The following is a 26,251-nucleotide window of genomic DNA, read 5'->3' on the forward strand; positions in this document are numbered from 1 at the left end:
AGACTGAATACACAATCCAAGAGACCCTCACAATTGGTGGTGGTTCCCAGTAGTGAAAAGAGTACATGGAAACAGAAGATCTGAACTCCTGGTCCTCCTGCTTACTGGCTAAATATCCCAAGTCATTTAATGTGCCTGGGCCTCAGTTTCTTCATCTCTACAATGGGTAAAAAAAGAATCCAGTTCACCAGCATGTCGAGGACAAAATGAAATAACCAACGACAATGTGCTCTGTGAGCAATGAGGTGTCATACAAACACAAGTTACAGAAAGCAGAAGCACAATCTGGGGCAAAGCCCAGCCTTCAGCCAAAGAACCATCTACACTTCTCAGACAGAAGAGGAAGAAAAGAATCAGGAAGGTAATCTTTTTGGTTATTTATTTCAATGCTCCCACAGACAGGGATTTAAGCTCTCACCATCACCCTTCTTGGAAAGCCACTCAGACACTAGAGAAGAGTGATCCAGGTGGCCTTCTCTTCCCTGTTCTCAATAATCTCATTTTCCTTTACCTGCCTCAATGGGCCCAATGACCTACTCTACATCTCTTTCTTCATTTTTTCCCAATTCTGGAGCAGGCTCTCTTTTTCCACCAGCTCTCAGAATTCACAATTCATAGACAGAAATGTCAGGGGGCCACACGTGGATTCCTGAGTCTCCACTCTGCTGACGGCTGGTGGAAACCCCTCTACCCGTGGGGTCTCCCCCATCCTACCATTAGAGGCTTTCCAGCGAGCCAAAGTACAAATACTCCCAGGAGAGGTCACCTCCAGATGTTTGTATCCAAGTTACTTACAACAGACGGTGAACTCATTCATGATGCTTTTTCCTGGTAACAGAATGACAGCAAGGTGGCAAATACCCAGAGAGCATGGCACCTGTGTGCTTTGGGTAGCCCCCGAGATCAGCAGGGTGGGGTGAGGTACAAAATATGGAAAGGAGTTGGTAAAGCTCCCAAAGACAAACTACTGATTTCTTTAGTTTTTGCCTTGGGCTCACCCACATGCAGATGCAATGCTCATAATCACAGCCAAGGAGTGGGAGTGAAGAAAGGGTCTTGGGCTTGTCGGGTGGGAAAGAAGGGAGGCTCACATATGCAGGGGAAATGGTGGGCCGGGCTGAGAAACAGGGGGATGATGGACACTAGATGGGGCGGGGAAATGGGAAGGAAGAAAAGTGACAAATAGAGTCCAGATGCCAATGTTCTTGGTATTTATGGTATTATAATGCATCACATTCTACCTCAAATTGCTAAAGTACTACTCTGTTACTTCTCCTTCAGAAGGTAGTAACTTGCTATCTTGAGAAGACACAGCTTTGAAAAGAAGTATAGAATAATGGCTAAATGTTTAGGCTTGAGTTTTAAAGACATGAGTTTGAATCTCTAACCCATCAGAAATTTATTAACTGTGTGGCTATAGGGAAATTATTTAATCTCTCTGTTTTCTCATGTACCACAGAGCACCTACCCTTATGGGGTTTTGTGAGGGTAAAATGTGATCCTATCTATAAGCTTTGCACACACGACCAGCCACAGGGCAGGGCTCAAAACATGTTACATTTTACCAAATGTAAGAGCCTGTTAAGGTCCTTCGCTACAGCTCCAGCAATCCTTGGAGTTTGCAGTCCACAGCATCCATAACCATTTAGCTCTAAAGTTCCACATATTTTGTCAACAGAAATACCTTTTCACTTAATTGAAGGGCTGTTCCGCTATCCTCCCCCAGGTCTGCTTCACACAGGTTATCTGTCAGGCCTGAGGGCAAGGAAAGAGGGGCAAACCCTGGGTTCAGGACACACCTCTCCGGGCACACTCACCGAGTCTGGGTCTCGCTGCTGTTCGAGGAAAGCTGAGAACTCCACCAGGCGGAGTTTGGTTGTGCCAATGGAGCGGCCCTGCCAGGCCGGGACCGAGGGAGCTGGGGCTGACGCAGGCTCAAACCCTGAAATACCGATCGATCGTCACCTTCAACCTGGCCGCTCACCTCCCCTCGGGCCTCAGGCCAACCCCGGGGCAGGGCCCTACCAGGAGGAAAGGCCAATAGGCCCGTCCACCAGAGTCAGGGGCAGAGCTGAGCCAGGCAGTGGTGGGTTCTGGCAGAGGAGCCCAGAGGCAGGGCCAGCCGGAGAAGCGCAATGCACGTGACGGCTCTTTCTAAAGCCGGCGCCAGCTCAGGTTAAGGGCTGTGGCGTGAGGACACCTAATCCTGGGTAAAGGGGCCTCGCTGGGGACCACGGCAAAAGTGACGAAGAGTGGAAGCAGGTGCTGGCAAAGATCTCCTGTGAGACAGGAAAGACAGGCGACAAAGACCTCCTGTGCTCAACCATCTCCTTCCCTAAGACTGCAGTCACCAGCACCGTGGAATACTCTCTTGGAATGCTCCGTGGTGTCGGAGCAGAGGGCGACGAGCGAATGCACGGCAGCCTGGGGAGTCTCTAACAGAGTCCCACTGAGCCTCTGCGCATGCGTGCAGTGGGAGGCAGGCAGGCCGGCTGGGTCCCCGGTTTCTGTCTGGGCTTCCGTGTAAGCTCTCCTTTAAAAAATCGAGCTTGGAATCGAAACGCACTTCTCTGAGAAAGGGTGAGTAAAACCCTATCTGCCCTCAAGACTGGGACTGCCTGACGTGGCCTATTTATGACGAGGGAAGAACCACGCAACTTCCCCTTCCAAGGATGACCCAGGGTCCTGAGTGAAAGTGACCAGGCTTCCTGTTTCTTTAAAAGCCCATCAGAAGAGCTCTCTAGAGATGACTGAGGCGAATCAGGACCTGGGAGGGGACACCCCCCTGACCCTCCTGAGCTCCGGGGTAACCCTGCCTTAAGGAGGGTGCCGGCGAGAAGGGGGCGTCCATGGCTCTGCAAGTGAGGGAGGGTGTGCAGCTGCGGAACAAAGCAAGAGGGTCCCGCAGAGACTCACCTGGAATGGGGGCTGTGACCGCTGGCTGGATAGGGTAGGCCTGCTGCACGAAGGGCTTGACGCTGGAGACAGAGGACGGAGAGAGTCAGAAACCACGACTGCAGCAGCGGCTACTTCCCAGGCCTGGCCTTGGCCTCCCAGGGCTAGGGACCCACCTGGGGGCCTCATCACCGTAAGGTTCCCTGTCTGCAGGTGGTAGCACAGCCCAGGCAGACCTCTGCCAAGACAGAGACCCAGGTATGCGGTCCATTTGAGACGGGCCAGCAGGCTGCTGGGGACCAAACCACCAAGCCTCATGCCAGTTCCGGGGGATGAGCTGGACAGACGTCAGCCTACCTTGCACATGCTGTGATATCTACCTCTGAACCTCTCTTCTGATCCCTGCAGAGACCGAGGTCAGTGGTCACCATTTCCACGCAAGGATTGGGACACGTTTCAGGCTCTCCTTCTCTGGGCCAAATAGCTCTAGTTCTTTTGAGACTATATGGGCAGGAGTTCTTTTCTGCTTTTATCCCTAGACTGCCCTTATCTTCCAGCTTACTGAGCTTGCTTCCCTTGCACTCAAAGCATCAGTAGGATTTTCTATTAGCTGCCCCCACTACAGGGAAAGCCGGAATAAAATGGGCTATAGGATCACCTCCACTGCCCTCTCTCAAGCAAGCACTTTCAGGAGGACCCCAGGCTCTGACCTACAAAGCCATGAAGGGATGGAGATCCTCCTCCTGTTGCCAGCTGCACGACTATTAATACTTAAGGTGGGAGTGAGGTGTTTACACATCTTCTGGGTCTGAGCAGTCTCTCTCCTGCTGTTGGCCTCTGTAGATAATAATGGGGGATGACTTTGGTGATCTCAGGTTAAATCTCCCTTCTCCTCCAAGCCTGCAGGCAGTCTGGTGCCAGGAAACCTCTACCCGGGGTGGGCTGTGACCAGCCCCTAGTTGTCACTGCTGGCCCCTCCTCAAACTTACTCTTGTGAGGATCCAGGCTGTCCTGTTTGTATCATTCCCGGCCAGAACTGGAAGGCAAAATGCAAAAAGCTTCAGGGTTATGAGTTCACCTCAAAGCACTGCTCAGGATGTCTATGCACTGTAATCTTTGCTAAAGACAGTGGATTCAGATCATCCACCAGCTGCAAAGTGACCTTCCCTAAATGCAGATATGGTCGCTGCCCTGCAGAAGATTGCAACCTACAGCTCTCTCTGGCTTTTCTTCCAGAAAATTTCCCGGAGGGCAGGGACTAGGCAGCAGCTCTTCAGCGTTCACCTGACACCCAACTTAAATCTGGGTGCACTGCAGAGGGTTCAAAAATATCTCATCTGACTGCTTTACCAATGTGCCTACCCACCCCCTTCTCCTCCTCCCTCCATTCTGAAATGTTTCCTGTGTAACATGTGCCTCCACAGCTCCCAGCACGGGGAGAGGACACAGCTCAGAACAAGAGGCCAGGAGCTCGGAGCAGTAGTAGAGACGCCTCCTTTGCAGTGAGCTTTCCTGAGCTTTCTGGTGCCTGCTGACTGGCGGCCTGCCGGAAAGGCAGTAGAGTGTCAAGGGAGTCAGAGAGCCCTGGATTTGAGTCCTGACATCGCTAACCAAGTGATTATGATCAAGTTACCCAAACTCTTGTTTTGTTACTAATTAACTCCAGTTTTCTCATCTGTAAAATGGCAATAACAGTTAAGAGGCATTTAAGATTATTTTGAGGATTAAATGAGATCATAACATTAAGCTTCTCAGCCCTTGGCAGGTGCAAAATGAAAATGATAATAGAATACTTCTGTCCCTTTAGGGGTTAGTTGCCATAAAGTGACCCTGAGGACACAGGAACAGAGACCAAGGGCCAGGATTAAAAAGATAGAGCTGAAGAGGCAGATAACAACCTGGAAGGGCACCAAAAAAGTGATACTTAATTCGATGTCTTCAGGGACTAAGCTGCTTCCCTCTCCTTCTCCCTCTCTTACTCTCCCCCTCTTCCTCTCCCTAGCTCCATGCTTTCTTTCACCATTTTGCACTCAGGAATAGGGCGCCACAAAATGGTCCTTACCCTCTCTTACATCTGACCCAATTAACGAGAAGTGCCAGGTGGATGGCTTTGTGCTTGGCCACGTGGACCCCATGCGCTCAGGGACCATCATTATGGATCCAGCTCATGACTTACCCCCGGCGCCCCCGGGAAGGTGGGGCGTGGAATCCCTGGCAGCCCCAGCTTGTTGTGAATGGCAGTGGCTGATACGATCTGGGCTGACGACATGGCGGCCATGTGCTGCAGGGCCTTATCCTTTGCAGTCTGATCCTTGAAGGTGACAGTGACACACAGAATTAATACACAACACATGGCTACCGGGCAGCTTAAACAGGCACAGCCACGAGCACAGGGACTAAAATACAGAGCCACAAAAAAGGCCAAAAGAGCAAAACATGCACAGATAAATAAACACAGCCAGAAGGCCAAAAACACACTCAACCTACTGTAACTCTGAACGTTTACTGAGAACACCCAGTAGCAAGGTTTAAAAAGAAAAAATTTTTAAATCCATTTTCCAACAGAATGGGAAGCCTCTGAGAAGAGTGGACCACGTATTTATTTTTCCAGCTTCCAAAGGGAGATGTCTCCAATTACTTAACAGACTCAAGGAGAGGGAAAAAAAGGCCCTGCTTTCAAGCACACAGATGGGGAGGAGGGTGAGAGAAGAGGCGTGGTTGTGGATCTGGGGTAGGACCATCGCAGAGTGCTGGGAGGCCCGTCTGTGTCTGTGTGCTCGGCCTGGGAGCCTGGCAGACACCTGGTGGGGAGGCTCAGAAGCAGCGGGGCGGCGGGGCGTTGAGGCAGGGCGATGACGGGGCCAAGCAGCATGCTGGCGGGGGGCATGCTTTCTCAGGTATCCCCGCCTGGGTCAAAGGCTAGACGGGTTCTTTCTATAGCCAAGGACACAGGGGATGCTACCAGGTAAGTGGTTTCCCCTTTTCCTAAAAGGGTCTTTTCTAAAAAAGCCAAGGCTGATAACACACAGCTAGCCAAAAAGTCTGCCAAGCACAGCTAAAGTACAGAATACTCAATTTGGTGAAAATACTTACCATGCTTGTTACCTGGATACAACAATAAACAATTTGTTAAAAGGATTGCGTTACAAAGGCAGGGTTATTTTTCTTCTTAGTTAAAAAATATATACGTATACAAACACATGATACTCGGGTACAATAAAATGCGAAGGAGCGTGGGGTGTTTTTTTTTTTTTTTCACATTTTAGGAGAAATGTGTGACCCAGGTAACTGTCTAAAGGGCAATTATCAACAACAGCAACTCCCAACTCCTTTGAGCTGGTTCTGAGGCTTCCGCAGTACAGATGGAGAAATGGTCAGGTCCCTGGTGTGGGACAGGCCCTGATGGTGGTGGGGCAGGGCTTCACACTCAGTAAACATGTCAAGGGTCCTGGCTGCTTGCAGAAGGTCTATACAAGCTATCCCAGGCCCAGACTCCACCAAAGCAGGAGCAAAATGGTGACATCAGAGTAAAAAGGGCACTCTCCCCAGCTGTCATTCAGAATTCAGACAGAGAGTGAAGGTCAAGGGAAGCTTCAGGCTAAGACACTGAGTACCAGCTGAGAGGTGGCTTCAATGTTTACAGATTTACCCAAAGGTGATGAATAAACATGCTGAGGCGCCAAAGGCAAGGCCAAAAGGAGGGGGGGAAAAGAAACCAAAGCCTACAAGACAAGTACTAGAGGGTCCTAAGGAAGATCAATCAGGTGCTCCCAAGGTAGAGACACCACTTTGCCCAGTAACTGCCAGAAGCACCGTGTGAATTTTCAAAACGCTTATATTAACCCTTGAAAAAGAGCCTAACATTTGCATAAAATTTTATATTTTATACACTTCTCTGGCTCTCAATTGAAAAAATGAACCTCATCTAACAGCTATTCGGGGATACAACTAAAAAAACGAGCCTCATCTAACAGCTATTCGGGGATACACATGGTCATAATGAGTATCCGTAAGGGCACTGCTGCAGCTGAATGACACCATGAGGGCTCCGGATGCCTGCAGGATTATTGGTCCCCAGAGACTGAAGTGATGCCTTTGCTGCCTCTGGTCAGATGGCATTCTTTGAGCTGAAGCTCCATCTGCTAATCGGCTGAACGTTCTAACCTGAAGCCAGCTTTCTCTGGTAACTTGTTTTTATAGGCCCAAAACATTTCAGACACTGAGATGCCAGGAAAAAAGACAAATTTTGAAGTCAGTGGAATTTTATGATAAACTGACTGTGTGTGTGCAAATGCCCTACAGCCAAACTGAGCCTGACACATACAGATCTGATTGCCTGTCAGTCTACCCTTAGCTGGTCCTGCAGTTCCACCTGCCACCTGCCCCGCCATCCCCTCAGAGGGTGACCCTGGTATAATGAACAGGAAACCTGGCTCAGTCACACTTCCTTCCTTCTCTGTCAAGAGCACCTTGACATCAATACAAGCTCATGGGTTTCTCTTTGGACCAGTCACTTTGGACTCCAGCCCCCAAGTCATGTAACCCTTAATAAAAGGATATCAATACCCTCAAGGAAACCGAAGGAATGGCATAGGTATAACCACAGGTGCCTTCCCCAACGAGCTACAAGCCTTACAAGCTCTCCAGGGCCCAGGTGGGGGGAGCTGAGAAAATGGCAGCCCAGGCTGCTTGCCTGCCTGGCTGATGCAGACTGTGTGGAATAACTACAAAAGAGCTGTGGGCTTGGCTCTATTCCAAAAGTACGTCATGGGGCCTCTCTCAGACCCGAGACTTCTGTGTTTATGAAATGCTGATGACAGGGGCGGTTCTGCTTACCCAAATACAGAGTGAGTTTGTGCACACTTGGGTGCAGTGACCAGGAATCATGAAGTCCAGGTCCACATGGAAATAAGCACCTACATCTCCACAACCCACTCTTACTGTATTAGAGTTGCTTGAGATGTTTCCCTTTGCTAGGCTGATTGAAAAGTTCTTCAAAACGTTCACGAAAGTTTAATACTTTTCTAACAGGGTAATCAGTCAATGAGGAAAGGAGAAAGGTCACCACCTTTGCTGTTTATGTCACATAGCTCCAGACACTTCAGAATACGGTCTTTTTCTTTTGTTAAATAAAGTCAGGTTTGACTCTCTTATTACCCAGCATTCCACCCGGTACCCAAATGAAAACAGAAGTTCAAGCAGAGGAGCAAATCAATTGCTTCGAGCACAACAACTTGCTCTGTGCTAGTAAAAGGCGTATGTGCTGGGGAGTCTGGAGACCGGGTTCCAAACCTGCCCTCCACCTGACATTAATGGGCTGTATTACCTTGGGCAAATCGCCTAACACTCTGATTTTCTTCAACTACAAAGGAAAGAGTTGTACTTTATTTTCTAAACGTCTTCTGATTCTAAAAGTATTCATAGCTGTGAGTTTGACATCCATTATAAGCAAATACATCTTAATACATATAGCTGAAAAACCACTAGTGAAAAGACAGCAGGATGATAAAATTTGGGCAGTTCTTGGCCACCTGTCCTAACAGAGAGAAAGCCAAGTGCAGAGAGGAAATTTTATCTCAAGTAGAGGTTCTTTCTGCACTTGACCTACCTATTTGAGAATCGGCAATTTTCTACAAACGGACTAAAATGTCTACATCAGTTATTTCCTACTTTTTGTAGTGGTGACATTCTGAGTACTCATTTAATTTTATAACATCTCCCGTCTATCTATGATATACGATGGAAAATTAAGATTAAAATTTTTTGTTTAAAATCTAAAGTAACCCTGCAGATAATAAGCACCACCAGGGAGATCTTGAAATCAGAACTGAGAGACTGGCTGTAGGCCTACTAATGCTGAAATGGGAGTACAGAAGGACACCGAGCTGAGAGATTTCAATGGAAGGATCTCTAAATTGTCATTTTCAGCCTAGAGATACATGCCTGGCTTTGAAGAAGTTATAACTCTCAGTGTCAGAACTGAGTAAATGGCTTCTCTGTGTCATTCTAGTCTAATATCCTGGATTTTTAAACATTCCACTCTATCAGCACCACCTACTCCCAGAATAAAGGGGGGTGGGGGGGTGCCACTAATCCACCCAAACAACAGTAGCTTAAGTAAAATCAAAAATATATGCTATGTTTTGTACACCACATTAATTTTATTCTAAGATGTTTTCACACTAATATATCTGAGATGTGGAAGAGATTTACAAAGGATGATCACAGTTTTATCTTGAAAAACTGTTACTAAGTCAATACTGAGTTATTGTCTATGATGTCTTAGATTACAGGAAATACTGAGTGTATGCGTGTGTACATACAAGCATGCACGAGGAAAAATGTGTCCTAGGAAAAAGCTTGGACAACTTCATATTCACTCCTTTTAAATGATTTTAAGCCCTTCTATTCCTAAGATTATAAAGAATGAGGCCATAAAAGGCCGAAGTGGGGAAAGAAAAGGCATATCTCCCTTATCCAACCAAACCCAAACTCAAGCCCACAACCTGGAATGTGGAAAATATTTATGGAGCAGGAAACATGGGTCTAAGACTGTTGATGGAGTGCTAAGAACAAACAGCCCATGTGACCTGAGACTGAGGGCAGACGAAGCACACCAAGGCAGGGTGCACGTCTCAGTACCCACTCGACTCTCTTCCTGCCCCCATTCCTGGCATACCGGGCTGTCAACGGCCCCACTACCTCTGCCACGTGGGGTCCAGCAGGCCATGGCAGACATAAACTTCTCAGCCTGAAGCCTTTCAAACTGTTATTGTTACTAAGTAAACAGGCTTTCATATTTCATGAAGCAGAGCAAGGCTGCCACTACAACTCTGGGATCAGCTGACCAATGTTTGGAAAATGTCTTCATGTAATATCCATGACAGGAAGGCAGCCTATCACAGACGTACATGGCTGGAGTGGTGCGCTCTTCAAACTCAAGGACAATTTACGAATCAGTCTCTGGAAAGTGAGGGACCCTTGTTGCCCCCTCTGTTTTCTGAGCTTTTAAATATTCTGGGGAATCAATTATCTCATAATTTTTAGGCATTAACCATAAACACATTTTAAAGATAATATAAAATGGCACATGCTTGCATGTACTGTATTATAGTGGCTACATATGAAATCTGAATGAACAGCGTACTAAATCAATATACTCCTGCTTATTCAGGGGCCATCATTGCAGAATTTTAAAGACTCCAATCTAATTTCTTCATATGGAAGCCCACCAATACATCAGGAAAAATATGTACAGTCAAAAAAAAGACCATGGATTCAAAAACTTTTGATAGCTATTAAGTGTTTTTCTCCAAATATACTTCTCTCAACAATATAAAAATATAACACATGAGAGGAAAGATAGCGATTTGCTTGCAAAATCACTTTTTCAGAAAAAGACAAAACAGGATACTTTCCTAAGAAGTAATTCTGCAGATGTTGTTTCTAATCTTGCACTATGTGGATTCACATGACCTCTGCAATTATTAGCAGTAGCCCTTAAGCAGATAAACATCGTAAGAGTCTATGATGGCTTGGAGAAAGAATGGAGGGCACTTGAATTTTTCTAGCCATGATCTCTAATTTGCTTATTATTAGTGAAAGCAGGAGTAAATACAAAAGGGCCTATTTTGGGCGGGCAATGGCTAATGCCAAGGAGAGAAGGCCCATTCATGCTTCTCCTAACTTGCTATGTAATGAGTAGCAATTAATTCATCTTATTGTATTTCCAAATGCCAAAAACTCCATTCACATCAAAGAAAAAATTTTCAAGGCTTTTACCATTGTCCATTTTTAAATGTCCTGTTCTATATTTAGTATTTTATAATTGTCAACAGTGTTTCCTTTAATTCTCATGTGGGGCTCAGCATCATCAAGGATTGCAGACAAGGATCTGTGATTTGTAGGTGTGCCTGATGACTCTCTACCAGGAAGCCTGGGAAGCAGGCTTTAGCAGGAAGCATCAGCAGGCATTAGCAGGAAGACCTGCTAATGCCAGGTCTCGGTGTTGGGGAGAAGGCACCCACTAACTTTAGCCCCTTTCCCCGTGGGGGACAGTAAGAGGCAGGAGGCAAATCTCCCTTGAAAAGCCAGAAACTACCAGCTCCCACTACTCATCTTCTCTATTTCATTCAAACAGGCAGACACAATGAGAATAGGGCTCGGTTGAGGGAGACAATGCAAAAGCACCGCGAGTTAGGGCAAATGAGCCCTCATCCTCCGCCAGCGAGCACTCTGTAAGGAGGCAGCATGACAACACGTGAAGGGCTTTTGGGCTGTGGTGCCAGACAGCCCTGGGATCCAATTCAGACTTGTGACCCTGGGTGAGCCCCTTCGCCACTGCAAGCCTCTGCATCCTCACTTGCAATGTGAGGACAACACCCACCTTCAGGAGTGCTTTGAGAACTGCATCAACCACTCTGAGCATACAGTGCCACAGCCTTGCCATTCTGTGGATGTGCCATCTATGGGGCCCACATGACCGACCATCCAGGCTCAAGTCGCTCGAGAGCTGAAATGCTTAGGAGCCCTGGTCCTGAGTACATAATCTCTGGACTCAATGTGATTGAGCACTGTCTATACTGGAGGTCAGTTAACAATGGGATTTCCCTAGGAAGGGATAAAAATGTAGAATGAGGCTGTTTCTGTGGTCCTTAAAGAGAAAATCCAGACCTGGCTCAGCTGACATAGAAAGGTAAATGTATTCAGTCCCCTAGTTTACACTGTAAGTTCTGTATCATCACACTGTTGATGAGAGGTTCTAATTCCATCACATCCAAGCACAAGAAATTAACTGCCTCCAGTCTTGGTTTTAACCCAGTTAAATTTTTTAAAAAGGTAATGAAAATATTGCTGAGGAGAAAGAGTACATGTCATGAATGCAAAAGAACTCCTTGAAGATTGGGAGATGCCAGGAAAGGCGGTGTATCATTTCCCAAATCCTGCAGCAAAGCCAAGTGTCTTGGTGCTGGCGCTGAGACAAAGAAGGTGGTTGTTTCGGGCTTCTTTTGCCTTGTGTACTGCTGACAGTCAATGCCTGAATGAGCAAAGGGGCTCAGAAGGCCTTGGGGAGCACCACTGGATGAAGTGTAGCACTTCTTCCCCATGGACAGGCCCATTCCTGGATCGAATCAGTGGTGACACAGCCAGGATTCAGCAGTATAGATGCAGCAAAGCCCCAGCAAAGTTCTTGAACTCCTCAAGAGAATTAAATCAACAATTTGAACTTTAAGCTCTCTGCTTACTGGAAGGAATGGCAGGTTGGAAAGAATGGCCTGCTCAGAAATCAAATCACAAAGGCCACCAGAGCGAGAATGAAGAAAATGGCCCCGGGGAGCACATGGAGCTCGTAAATTAGTCACCAACGACTGGACACAATCAGAGAAGCTCAGGCTTTTTTCTGCTCTACTGGGATGATGCAATGTCAGCAAGTACAGGCTTTTCTTCAATACAATCCAGAGCTTGACATGAATACGTCTATTGCAGAAGATGTATTCCTGCTGAGGTTAGGGCAGAACAAAGACTTCCTTTACTCTTAGCACTGTCTGGACTCATGCACTCACCAAAGTACACCCCAAACCGGAGGCGGCCTGGTCCACCTTCAGGGGAAGATGAGGACAGTTCACAAAGATGAGGACAGTCCACAGTGTGGTGGTGGCCTGCAGAGCTTGGCTACAGCTCTCACAAGTCTCTGAAGCCAGCAAATAAAGGACCACCTTTTTGCTGCTATCAGGGAAAGGAGGCCTCTGGGCAGGGACTGGACAACCTCCCAGGACAAACGAACATATAGAGACTCAGAACAGGAAACTCTAAGTAGGAACTCTGAGTAGGAAAGAAGAGACTGTTTATAGCACACGGAGAACATTTCTGCAGTCTTTCTACATGCTGGGATAATAAATCCCTGGAGCTTAAAAAAAACCAACGGTTAATGACCTTTTGATGAATTAATGGTGATTGAAATAATTCAAAGTACAGAATCATGTCTAAAGTTGCAGGCCAGGCCTCAGTCTGTACCACACAAAGTCTTCTTAGACAGGCTGCTGCCTCTCACTGCTCAACTGCAGATTCCAATGAGGGGATAAACTAGGAGAGATGGGGAGATGGAAGATAACACATGAAACCGGCATGGGTAACACTGCTGTAGACTCAGCTGGTGACACAAGGTCCAAGGGAGATTTCTGAGTCAGCATCTGTGGAATTCCTCAATGCATGTAGCCACCTGCATGCTGTAACTGCACGGATCCTAACTAGAACCAGGCACCTGAAGGGGCCAAACATGTGGTCCTCCCATCACCGAGAAATGACTCTTCTAGACCAGTGGTTATCACACTCTAATTTGTCTTTTAGACATTTTAGTCAAGGAAAAAAAAAAAGTATATATTTGATGTCCAATATTCTGGCACTCTGGCCACAAATGCCTTGCAATTCCAATCCATCTTAGGGCTTCTGAACCTCACCTGCACTCTGCTGGCCCTTCACCCTTTTCCCTACTGCCCCAGTCTCCCTGCTTATGGTTCTTGGTCTCCTCACATGGTTCCTTGACCTCTTCAACTATCCTCTAGTTTTTCTTGCCCCTTGCTTCTTTCTCCTGTGGTTGCAGTCTGTGTCTAAGGCCATCCCAAATTGTTGGCCAAGTCTATCCTAGCTCAGGCCAGGATAAACTATAGAGAAGAAGTCTCAGGTTGGTGCCAATGGCTTTAGCACAAGTTCATAGTAAACAATGGGTAAAAATCTAGATTAGTTTTAGGATAAGGGCCAAAGGAGAAGAGATAGTTTTCACTGGATTTGATTTTCTCAGGGAAATACTAAACGTCAAGGAAAGACACTGATGGTGGGGGGGCTGAAATTGGTTGAGGAAAGACAGTAGGTAGAGGAAATTAGAAAAGGTAAGAATAATGTTTTGCCATTTGATTTCTTTTAGTTAAAAGAAAAAAAAAAAACCTTAAAGGAAATATAATGAAAATAATCATTTCTGGATAGTGCAAACATGAATGCTTAATATGTCATTCTCTGTACTTACTTTTCGTTGTATTTAAAATTTAGCCACAAAAACTTCATAGTTAATTTTGATGTACACTCTCAGTTAATGGCCATTACTTTAAGAGAACCCGGCCTTTAATAACCTAAGTTTTAAATGCTGCCTTTGAAAAGTTTCAGTGTACAGTTTTCAGACTTAGTAAGAAGAGAACTTTTTAACATAATTCACTCTTTAAAAACAATGAGCAAGAAAGAGTATGCAGCAATCAGATTGGAGTGGAGTGGGACCAGCTGAGGATGACAGTAAGAACAGATAAGAGCCACGGAGCAGGGCCCCAGGAGTGCTTGGTCGGCCCCTGGTCCAGGCCCACATCTTTCTCCCTTGGCCTCTTAGAGCAGGCCCTGAATTAGCCTCCCTGCCTCCAGCTTTGCCTCACTCCTCGCTATCCTCTAAAAATGGTTGGAGGGATCTTTCCAAAGTATAACTGTGAACGAACCCTGCGTGCTCCCATGCTCCTCAGATGAACCTCACCCCCCTCCAATCTCATTCCTCATTCCATGCCTCCCGCTAGATGGTGTTCTTCATGGTTCCCCCAAACCCCCCACCCCCATTATCTGTGGAAATTCTCTACCTTCCTCTACGCTTAGTTCTAATGGAACACCCTCCATTGGGCTTTCTTTAATTCCCCCACACTCAGAATTCATCATCCTTTTCACTGCGTGGTCTCTGCACTGCTCTGTTAAACTTCTACTGCAGAGCCCCGTAGCTGGGGACAATCCACTGGGAATCTTGTATTTTCCCCAAATGTGGCCAAAAAAAACAGAAAGGATGAGTGTTCCCCCAAAACAGAGACTCTTGTGTATTCTACTCTCTATGCCCAACATCTACTCAAGGGTCTAGAACACATGGCTTCTCAATGGAACCATTACTGGACTGAATTAAGTAATCATTTCTGCACTTTTAAAGTTCAAATCTACACAGAAATCTTAAACTTTACTAAAACAATTTTGTTCTAAACAGAAATTAAAATCCACACATTTGGGGGTGATCTGGCTCACAAACAAGTACCCTTGAGAACCAATGCATTTAGCAGAAGCATAAAGCTGACCTTTGAAACTCATCCTAACAGATTTTCAAGAGCGTGACTTCTAGAGCTATAGGATGACTCATCCACAACCGTGACATGAGAATAACCACTCTCTCAAGCCTGTTTTCTTCAGAAGGATATGGCAGAACAGGCTACGGAACTTAGAAAATGTGGTCTTTAAGTGGGACCCCCTAGCTGTCCCATAAAGGCCAGAGGCACGGCTGAGAGGCGGGCATTTCCTTTTCCTTCTGCCTAAAGCAGTGTGGGTTTTCAAACCTTATTCAACAGAACCAGCCGAAGAGGCCACTGCGAAAGATGAGAGAGCGTGAGCTTTAAATACAACAGCTTTTACTCTTTTATATATGGAAAATTTCGAGTAAGATTTCAATCTGAAATGTGAGTTTTGCTGCTTAAAAAAGGCTGGAAAACCACTAGCCTCAAGAATTCTCCTGCACCCTTGCCGGGAAAGTGAAGAGAGGCTCACAGGCAAGAGGGTGCTATCGGAAGCCACACCTGGCCCTGACCCTGGCCCTGGCCCCAGGTGTGAGCAAACTACTTTTTCAAACTCCGAGGGAGAACAGGGAAATGAAACTTGGCTTCAGTCTTCACAGAGGGCTACAGGCCTCTGTCCACCCCAGAGAACAGAAATCCTTTGACTTCAGAGCATGTGGAGAAATGGCGAGAAGCCCAGCTGGAAAGGCACAGCAAGGACAGGTCCGGAGATGGCCAGTCAATAGCTATCTCCTCCAGGAAGTCATGCTGCGTCGTCTCAGACAAAGCACGGCACCTGTTGTGAGTCTGGATACTCCCTGCCACCCCTACCCCTGGCCCAGAAGCTATCCTTGCTGTGTACTGAGATGACTTCAACTTCTGTAGTGAGTTTATCTCATTAGCCCATGTGGGAGGCCAAGAAGCCAGAGGCTATCAGCCTGACCCCACAAGGAACTCGGCGAGGATGCTCACCCCTGCCTCCTCCCGAGGATGTTAGACTCCAGAGCTGAACAAGAAAGCACAGACACAGAGAGGAGTTCTATCCTCCTACCAGGCCAAGGGGCCTGAGCCCGTTTCCTGGTAATGGCTGGTAGGAAGGTTAAGGAGGGTATCTTTAACATAAAACACCTGTGGGAGGTGAAGGCAGCAGCATCTCTGCAGGCAGGTGGCAGCCAGCCTTATTCTCCTCAACTGTCCTAACTCCCTCTGAGTGGGGACGCAGCAGCTCTGCAGCTAGGAACACATCACCCCGAGATACTGATGACCATCAATCCCAAATTAGGCCCACATCTTGACCAATGGCTCAAAGTTTAAAAATCATCTTACTTCTAAAATGTAGTGGCTGAGGGACTGTGGGAAGCAAGGCCTGCACGCCCAGGTCCAAAGGGGCGTAAGGGGTGGTGACAGGTCATCTACAGCGTGTACTGATGAGAAGCCTAGCGCTTGAAATCTACTTCAGTCTCCGCCACAGCAAACCCTGTCTGGAAGAGCAGTGGTTTAGGACTCAGAAAGTTCAAATCCTGATTTAGCCACCTCCTATGCTGGATGGCTTTTGGTGAGTTAATTAAACCTTTGGATCCCTGTTACTCCTAAAAATCCGAAGAATGGAACTCACTTTGTAGTGAGCTTACATGAGAGAACACACAAGAGGCTCTGCACTGCACTAACTCCTGTCTTTCATCCCCAAACTCAGCAGCACATTGTCCACACAGCTCGTCTCTGGGATTGCCTACACATTTAACGTTGGCTCTTTCTGCGAACACTTATCCTACAGTGCCCTATATTTCACATTCCCATTTCCACGGCCAGCTCTGTGAATAGAGGATTGGTTGTTAACTGCCCACTGTGATAAGCGCCATGCCTGGAACACTCGACTGGTATTAGCTGATGGGAAGAACAAAGGCCTCCATTTTTCCAAGAATAATGAGGTAAGGAGGAAGGAAAGGAACTGTAAGAAGATGGAGGTGGTTCTTGGAGATGAAATGCCGAGCCAGTTGCTACCCCACTGCCTCTGTTTCTGCCTCTTCTTCGTGCCTGCCCCAGAGGAGAGTGGTCCAGGGCTGGACGAAAGTGGGGGGAAGTCTTTTTTTAAGAACAAACACAAACACGACTGTGTGTTGGTATGTATAAGGTAATGGCAAAACTGTTTCCATTGAGGAAAATTTGTAAAGTCACCAAGAGAGAAAAAGAGTGCTTGTGGAATCCCATGGGGTTCCCCTCTGACCCGGAGAGCTTTATGCACCACTTACAGGGCTTTTGGTCCAGAGCCATGTGCCCTGGTGAGCATACAGGAACCACACAGTGCAGAAATATAACAATTCATAACATCACAGATGGAAACACAAAATTGATGTCTGTAAACTTCTTTGTACATCATTAATCCGTTAGAGAAACTAGAAACAGAGTGAGAACTTGAGCAAACACTGGGGTAGTTACATCCACATAGAAAGGACTGCACCTTTGGTTAAAAAGCAGGAGCTACGAAGTTATTTTAGTCTTCCAACTGCTCAGCCAGTGCAACTAAAAGCCAGCCACCATCAGCCACATGTGTGAGCGAGCGAGCCAGCATGCTGCCCACTGCAGAGGGCACCCCAAATGCACCTTCCTGGTCGCTAGATCTATTCCCCAGTCAGCTTCGTTTGCATAAAAAATGTTGGAGGCCTTTGGGAAGGGTCCCAGTGTTCACCACTTGGGGCTGTGAAATTACACTTTGTCCTTTAGTTTAGAACAAAAACACAAATTTACTTAATGTATGGGGGAAAAAATCAGAACAGAACCAAAGACAGGCCTGTGGGAAAGACAACAATATGGACTACAGATTCATTTTTATTATAAAGTAAAACTCCTCCATGCAAACTATAATCCCTTTGCATTTCTCAAATAGGGCATTATGGAGGAAAAAAAGTCGTGTATGCTTTACTGCAAGTTTTGGAAGGGGAGAAAATAGGGAGAACTTGCATTTTTAAGTCGTCCATGCCTCTGTTTTTGCTATGAAATATATTTTAAAAGACCGGAAAAGGAGGCACATGTACATAAAATAATAATAAACTCACGTATATACGGAATTGTAAACGTGGATTTGATCAAGAGCTTTCCCATCTCTAAGACCTATCTTTTTTTAAGCCCTCACCTCAAATTTCTTTTTTAATTCACAAAGCCACACACTTAAAAAACATTAAGCAATGTGGAAGAAATCTGGCAGAAAATACTCTCTGTTGGAAGAACACATGAAAAATTACATGAAGAAGATGTATTTTTCATAAGTACTGAAAATACATCAAAAGCACAAATTAAAATAATTTCTGAATTTTTTTCAAAGTAATTTCATGATGGCCACTTGGAAATGATTCATTTATAATTTCTACACCAACTTTGCATCTCTTTGACTTTTTTTTCCCTCTCCTAGCTCAGGGCTGCTTGGTGGATATTTGAAGGGTAAAAAAAAATCATGTTTCTGTGCTGAAAAGTTATCAAGACCAGCTCTCTGCTGCATTTGCATTGTTATTAGGGACACACACACACACACACACACACACACACACACACACACACACACACACACACACACACACTACACTCTCTCTCCCTCTCTCTCTCTCTCTCTGAGCTTAATGTGAGGCTAGTACAGAAACAGAGAGATTAGACACAAAGAAATGTAAACAGCTCTCACATGCGAGGAAACTAGGTTACCAGAATCCCAGCACCAGGCATTCACCAGTCACCATGGAAAACAGGAAGTGAGATGCATAGCAACCACAAGCCAAAAAGCAGGAAAGCGCATACCTTTAGCTTGGAATGAAAATCACGAGATTTCCTTCTGGCAAGAACCTGAATGTGACTAGACACCTGCAGGGTAGGGGAAGGGAGGAAAACAAAGGAAAAGCCTGTAACCATGGAGATGAAAAGCCCCCTACAACTGGGCAAGCCAGACGTACCTTAATGGCGGCTTGAATTTCTCGAACTTTCTTTCTTGCTAAGACCTGTATATGACTAGACACCTACATTGTTCGGGTTTATGAGGGGAAACAAAACAAAACAAAACAAAACAAAAAAAGGAAATCAAATATAAAATCGCTACTCCTTGGGAGGGTTTTGGGGTGGGGGGGTGGGGGAAGGTTATTTGCATCTCAACAAAGCTCTGCAGTTAGGAATACACAGTCCCAGCCAGACACCAAGCCCCCAGCGCTGCTCTAAGCTTTTCAGACTGGGTCATCACTGCAGTGACTGGAGTCAGGATGAAAGTTGAAGCTAATCTTAGTTTTCTCACCCAGGAGAAATCACGGGCGGGCACGGGATGAGAGGGGGAGAGTGGGGTTGTTTTCTTTATAAAATTAAAAAGGTGGGAGTAGAGGTAAATGAAAATATTTATAGCTTCTCAGTATCAGGAGGGAAAATCCCTTTTTCTCAATTTAGAAGAGACTATCCATAAATTAGCACATTCCGCAGAATCAAAAAGCTGAAGCTGTAGGTTGTATTCTGATCTCATTAAGAGCTCTGGATTCTGTAGCAAATGTTAAAATAATACTGACATGTAAATTAGATCTCAAAGAGAAATGGAAAGACCCAGTTAGCAGAGCTTTTTTTTTTTCCCCCTTATAAATATCTTTAATCCTTCCACTCTTTTGGGTATTGACTGGGCGCCAAGTGGATTTGCATATTATTACAGAGCGAAAAGTGTGAATACAGCCAGCCAGCCATCCTGTTAAAAATCTGGGTTGAAAAACCACACGGATTTGCTGAACAACAAATTCACATTGGAGAGGTATCACCAACTGCCGCCTAAAAACATCCCCAGGATGCCGGGGTATGGAAACCAAGCCAAGCCCGGCTTCTGAAACACAATGATTCCACTGGGTAAACAAATTTGCATCTTTTTCAGCAGGATTTGGTTAAATTTAGAAGTGTCCCCCCAGTGAAGGGGTTGGGCACATGACCAGAGCTCACAGACCAGCAGACAGCCCAGGTCCAGCACTTTCAGTATGCTGGGAATTAGATTTGTCTGTTTCGGAAATTTTGAACCTCCCATTTAGAAGTTCAGCGACTGTGAGGCCATTACTTGATTTCAAACACTCTAGCCACCCTAAAAACAGGATTTATGATAACAAATGAACCTCTTAGCTCTAACTTTGTCTTCGAGTTTCAATTTGCTTCTGCATTTTATTTTTAAAGTACGGAGAAGCAGGAACTCCCCCATCCTCTTCACCTCTCCACCCTGTTCCTGCTTTCACTTGTTTTCACCAGAATTTTGTTCTGATGTGATTCTCTGACTTGCAGAGGGCCACAGTGGGGGGAATATCCACCGAACAGACAATGCCCTGCCTCTGAGCAATGGCAGGAGGCCACCTGCCTCTGTGCTGACTCAGCAGTGGGCTCCCGGCTGGGGCACAGGAGCGTTCCTGGGGAAAGCTCTCCCCGTCATAAACACTCAGGAAAACAACTCATCACTGAGCAGAGGACTGGAATCTGCTGCTCAGGCTTAACGAGACCACGGTTGAGCTCGCCTTTTGGTTTCATTATAGTTGTAAAAATCCATGCCATTTCAATCAGCATAGGTCAACATTAAAATATACATATATATTTTTTTCGGTTAACAACTCACCCATGAGGTTGGTTTGATGGTTTTCCCCCCTTCCATTTCTTTCTTTTTCTGTTTTTTTGTGAAACACTAATTTCTCATCCGTTCCAGTTCTGAACTGGGTCAGAGATTTGGGCTGCTTTATATCAGAAGGAACGAGGAGCGCCAGAATGCTGACAGAGGGCAGAGGAAAATTGACCCTGCTCTGCACAAAGGTATTGTAACTTCATTTCAGTCACAGCAGCTACTGACAAAAAGCCATAGCTTAAGGAGCAACAGTTCCCTGGACGCACATCATTCAGCCTTATATTCCAGCCAATACTCATGGCTGCTGGTGTTACTTTTTCATTGAAATGATGACTAATATGTAATTGTTCCAGGATTTTACAATGAGCAAAATCTCAAAATTTCGTGACTTGCAAAGTATACCTGCACCTGCAACTTTTGCAATGTTTGCAGATGCACAGTTTCGGAAAGAAATTTAAGTTTTACAATACAGTACAGGAACAGTTCATATACTGTCCTTAGTGGTGAAACTTTCCCATGTGTGTATAGAAGGAACTCCAGAGACCACATAATAAAAGGTCACTGAAATGATGAACAGTGAAAACTGAGCCAATTTCAAACACCTACAACATTGACGTCCTTACAGGGAACTCCAATCGGGGGCTCCTAGGAGCCAAAGCACAGACAGCCACTGCAGCCAAAATGCCTCCTTGGGCCATTCGCTAACATGCACAATTTCCAGGTCGGTTGTTTTACCTGTTTTCTGGTCCTCGTCTTCCCTGTCCTGAGTTTGATGTATCTGGCTATCAATTCATTCCTACCTGAAAGAAAGAAGAATTTACAATAAAGTAGGTTACTTTGGGGTGGGGCGGGGGAGGGGGAGCCTCGGAAAAGCTAAGAGTAGAATTCAGAATCAGGAATTTTTGTTGCACCTGTAAGTTTATTAATGCTAGAAAAATAAAAAGGACAATTTTTTGCAAACAATATTTCCTAGGAGAAATTAGGACGAAGGGAATTTAATTATGAACTACAGTCAGCAATTGAGGAGGGAAATGTGCCTTTTAAAAATGTGCCTTTGTGTTTGCATGCTTGTCCCTAAACGGATGGCCACTTGTATAAAAAACAAATACAAGGATTAGTGTGGGAGTATAAAGACCTGGTTCTGTTCCAGTCTTATTTTTCATATTCCTTCTCACTCAGGTTTCTACTCAGAGTTAACTCCAGTTAGAGTCATAAGAGCCACGAGAGGATGAACTGCTCTGGCCACGGAAACACAACGAAAAGAAGCTACAGTATGAAGACAGACACCCCTCCTAAACGGAGTCACTGTGCCAGTAACAAACTATACACAAAAGTGTCAGCGCCAAAAAAAAAAAAAAAAGACTCAACCTTTTCCAAGCTTTATTACCTCTGGGGGAAAGAAAACGCCTTAAAGTATAAACAAGTACCCCCGGTCCCTACTCCAAGAGACTGAGAAATCTCAAAGAGATGACCTGAACTATAATATAATGGGAAACTACACCCCCAAAGCCAAGTGGGGAAATGTATTACTAATACTACATGAAATATAAATGTACTCATACGGGACACGTGGGTCCAAACTGCCACTATAATCATCATGGTATATCTAGTGGTCTAATTTCTGTTTGCTGTCTTACTCCTCACACATACTGCATAGCTGAAGACAGCAAGAGATTTTGTCTTGTTCCCCAAGGTCTCCCAAGCACGCAGCACACTGCTGGGCACACAGAAAGAATAAATGAGGAACTAACACAGCCTCTGGTGACAGAGTACCACAAGCCCCAGACCTCCCCAGCAGAGTAAAGAACTGGCGGCCCTGGTGAGAGTGTCTTTATGGGAATCTTGCCTGAGAATTCTAAAACCTCTCCCATCGCTGCCTAGAACATTCCTGTAATTATGGCTCTGTTCTCCACCTGCCTGTGTTAGGACAGTGCAGGATATGGTCGTCACTGGAAAGCAAGGGAATCGTGGAATCTTGGGACTGGGAAGTACTTCTGAGTCATCCTTTCCTACCCCTAAAAGTCTAAGTCCTTATGTAAGCCAGCACTTCTAGAATTAAGGAAGTAGCCCATTCTATCTTACAATATACTGAAGAATTAAAACACCCTCCTTATTTGAGGCTTCCTGTAACTTTCATCCCCAGATTCTTTTTGTTCCCCTGAATAAGAACAAGGCTAGTTCTTAATGCACATGACTGCCTTTCAGATATTACTGACAGCTTTCAGGTCCTCCTGCAGTTGTATCCAGGCTAAACCTTTCCTGTTCCTTTGTTATCTGTGATAAGCTTTGGAACACTCCCATACCCATCCTGTGACCATCCTTTGTCTAGTTTCCTTTCATAGCCTGGAGACCAGAACTGTAGTCACCTCCCTGGTCCTAAATACTCCACCTCTGTTAATGCAGCCTAACACTGCACTAGATTTGGGGGGAATCACAATACTGTCAACTGATGTCAATTTGAACTCTTAGGTCTTTTTCATATGGCCTAATTCTCAGATATATCCCTACCCCTGTTCCCAGTCTTTTCATGCGTAGTTGGGATTTTCAGATCCAAATACAAAATGCTGTGTGTATTTCTATCGCATTTCATCTCATTAGATTAAGCCTATCATTCCAGTCTTTGAATCTCAGATCCTGATTCTGTGACCGAACTTACCCTTTAACCATAGGAAAAGGACCTCTAAATTCAGTTTTGAGGATTGCTTCTCAAAGCATTCTCTTTCAACTTTTGAGAACTACCAATATCCCCTGTAGTGTCATCGGGTCTACTTCTCCATCTCTCAGATGGTTGTACAGATTTTGCAATTTGTCTCAAAGGCTGGCTGACAGCAGAGCCCAGCTAGGAGTGCCTAATTACCAGAAGCCAGACCTAAATGACAATGTCTGCAGCGGAGCCAAGCATCCTCCAGCTCAGGGCCTCACTGTGCACCCTGTTCAGAGCTGAGTGGCCAGGACGAAATAAATCCAGGGCTCTGAATTACATGCAATTTCATCTGAACCTTGTCCAGATGGGAAAAACGTCTCCTGCCCCCCTCATTTGCTTATTTTCTAGGAAAGCAGACAGAATAGCTTGATACAAGTGGCATACAACCTATATCACCAGTTTTTAATTTCTTATGGCATTTGGTTGAATGAATGAGATCAGTACCTAGGACAGCCACGTTTGACTGTGCATCCTGTGGTTTATGCAGTAGCATAAACAATGTCAACTCATAATTTGATTAAAATGCTTCTAAAGACCACTACTTCTACAAGAAGGCCTCACTGAGCATCTACTATGTGCTGAGCGCTACGCTACATCATTTCATGGAAAGCTGGTCATGACTCTCATGTCCCTGGTTCTTTACATGAGCAAGATTACCTTTCTTTTAAAAGCCTGTGTTCTTTCTTTCATACCATGTTTCAAGCCATGAAGAGTAATTAACTTGAAGCTGCTATGTGTTTCTTTTTGCCTTGCCATAAGAAATATTGCTGATTCAAATTATAAATTCAAATTCCACTAACACTAAGCATCTACCGTGAACTCAAAGCAGAGTGTTAATCACTTTATTTTTTGTGAATTTTTTAAATGACGGTAAGGGTGGTTTTGTGCACAGAAAACATTAGTCAGGTTTACCCAGCTTTAGAAATGTTTATTTCATTCGTTTAGTTATTTTAAAAAAAACCTTAAATGCCCTAGTTCATCTTTTTTTGTGTGTGGTACGCAGGCCTCTCACTGTTGTGGCCTCTCCCGTTGCGGAGCACAGGCTCCGGACGCACAGGCTCAGTGGCCTTGTCTCACGGGGCCCAGCCGCTCCGCAGCATGTGGGATCTTCCCGGATCGGGGCATGAACCCGTGTCCCCTGCATCGGCAGGCGGATTCTCAACCACTGCGCCACCAGGGAAGTCCCCTAGTTCATCTTTTAAGTTTTCAGTTCAACTTACAGATCCTATAATTTTTATAATCGCTTTCAAAGGGCCATTGGATTAACGTTTGGTCCATTTTACAAACATAGTTAAACTCCTTCAAACATTTAAACTATGTATTTATAATCTATAATTTATTTAATTCTTTTAAATATTAGAATTGTTTGATTTAACTTACAAAACCTCCCCTTAAACAACTCTTAGAAACCTAATAAATTCTCTTAAATGCCCCAATATTGCTTAGAAATCTAGTTAAGACTTCAACCCTCCCTAAAATCAAGTCTAAGTCTGTTACTTTATTGCATATTTTAAATTGGAAATACAGGCTAACCTGTTATGTGTGCCAAATTATTTTAAATATGCACACTGAAGTACTCACATGCACAAATCCTTTAAATAAAAAATATTAACACTATGGCTCTGATTATATTAAAAACTTCTACATTCAATTCTAAATCTTCCCAGAATTATAATATGCTTACCCTTTAAGGAAACAAGTATGTCATTCCAAATGATTTTGGAATATCTTTTTGGGTGCTTAGGGTTGTACTTATTTTGTTAGGTTCTGAATGAATTCTTGTTAGCAACCTTGATAGGATGTTCTGAGCCCTATTTATATTTCTATAGCATGGCCCTCCAAACGGGCTGGATTCATACAGTTCAAAGCCTTGGATTTGAATCATGGCACTAAGGTACAGAATTCTCTAATCAAGGACAGGGAACTCAGGGACACCAAAACATCACTGATGTAACTGGCAGTGGGGCTCTGGTCCATACAACACAGTTCTGTTTCACAGCCATGAAGAATACTGGTTATTAGAAATGTTAACCCTCATTTCTCTAACTCTCACTTCCAAAAAAAATACACATGTACACATACAGTGGTGCTTGATCCAGTAAACCTTACATTACAAAAGTTACTTTCAACTAAGTTAACTTTAAAGTTAATCATGACATGCCTAAACTATGCCTACAGTTATGTGGGTACCATCTCTCCCTGTGCCTTACATGATGCCTGTCTGGTGTATCAGGGATATAAAGACAGCCTAGCCTGCTGCCCACAAGGAGTTCACTGTCCAAGACAAGGGCTAAGATAGAGGAAATCACCTCTACGTGTCAGACAGCAACTGAAAGAGGTTCTAGTAACATATGTGGGTAATCAGCTACAAATAATTCCAGAAATCTAGAAAGCCTTCCCCAAAGTACTGGAATATAAGCTAGCCTTTAAAGACAGATTGCATTTTCTCCAACATTATAAAAACTTTCCAACATACACAGTGAACACTATATATACACTATATACCCACCACCCAGATCCTACCTTCACTTTTTCTTTATTTGCTTTACTACGTGTCACTCCATCTATATCCATTCTTCTACCCGTCCACCGAGCCATCTTATTTTGTTGTTGCTGCATTTCAAAATAAGTGGCAAGCATGATAACATCCCTGCATCCTTCAGTGTGCGTATCATTAACTAGTGTGATGAGACTGATTTTGATAGGCAGAATGGAGGGGGTACGCTGAAGACCCTTTTACACAGAGGAAGCAGCATTTTAGAATATATATACAGGCTTCCCTGGTGGCGCTGTGGTTGAGAATCCGCCTGCCGATGCAGGGGACATGGGTTCGTGCCCCGGTCCGGGAAGATCCCACATGCCGCGGAGCGGCTGGGCCCGTGAGCCTGTGCGTCCAGAGCCTGTGCATCTGGAGCCTGTGCTCTGCAACGGGAGAGGCCACTACAGTGAGAGGCCCGTGTAGCACAAAAAAAAAAAAAAAAAAAAAAAAGGCAG

General features: G+C 45.1%; 1 protein-coding gene across 7 annotated transcripts in view; it reads right to left on the reverse strand.

Moving 5' to 3' along the window:
* Positions 1-26,251, reverse strand: part of TEAD1 (TEA domain transcription factor 1) — a 263,768-nt gene that overhangs the window by 51,088 nt on the left and 186,429 nt on the right. For 4 of the 7 annotated variants that reach the window (XM_067038585.1, XM_059070177.2, XM_059070178.2 and 1 more), the window contains 8 exons: positions 21,289-21,353; positions 18,887-18,949; positions 18,735-18,797; positions 5,989-6,000; positions 5,072-5,206; positions 3,885-3,931; positions 2,917-2,978; positions 1,818-1,942 (listed from right to left, as the gene is read on the reverse strand). In XM_067038585.1, coding sequence (XP_066894686.1) covers positions 1,818-1,942; positions 2,917-2,978; positions 3,885-3,931; positions 5,072-5,206; positions 5,989-6,000; positions 18,735-18,797; positions 18,887-18,949; positions 21,289-21,353 — 572 coding nt within the window. The remainder of the gene's footprint in view (positions 1-1,817; positions 1,943-2,916; positions 2,979-3,884; positions 3,932-5,071; positions 5,207-5,988; positions 6,001-18,734; positions 18,798-18,886; positions 18,950-21,288; positions 21,354-26,251) is intronic. The other 3 variants (XM_067038587.1, XM_067038586.1, XM_067038588.1) reach the window with 3 other exon arrangements.

The sequence above is a fragment of the Kogia breviceps genome, chromosome 7 (assembly GCF_026419965.1).
Source record: "Kogia breviceps isolate mKogBre1 chromosome 7, mKogBre1 haplotype 1, whole genome shotgun sequence".
Classification (NCBI taxonomy): Eukaryota; Metazoa; Chordata; class Mammalia; order Artiodactyla; family Physeteridae; genus Kogia; species Kogia breviceps.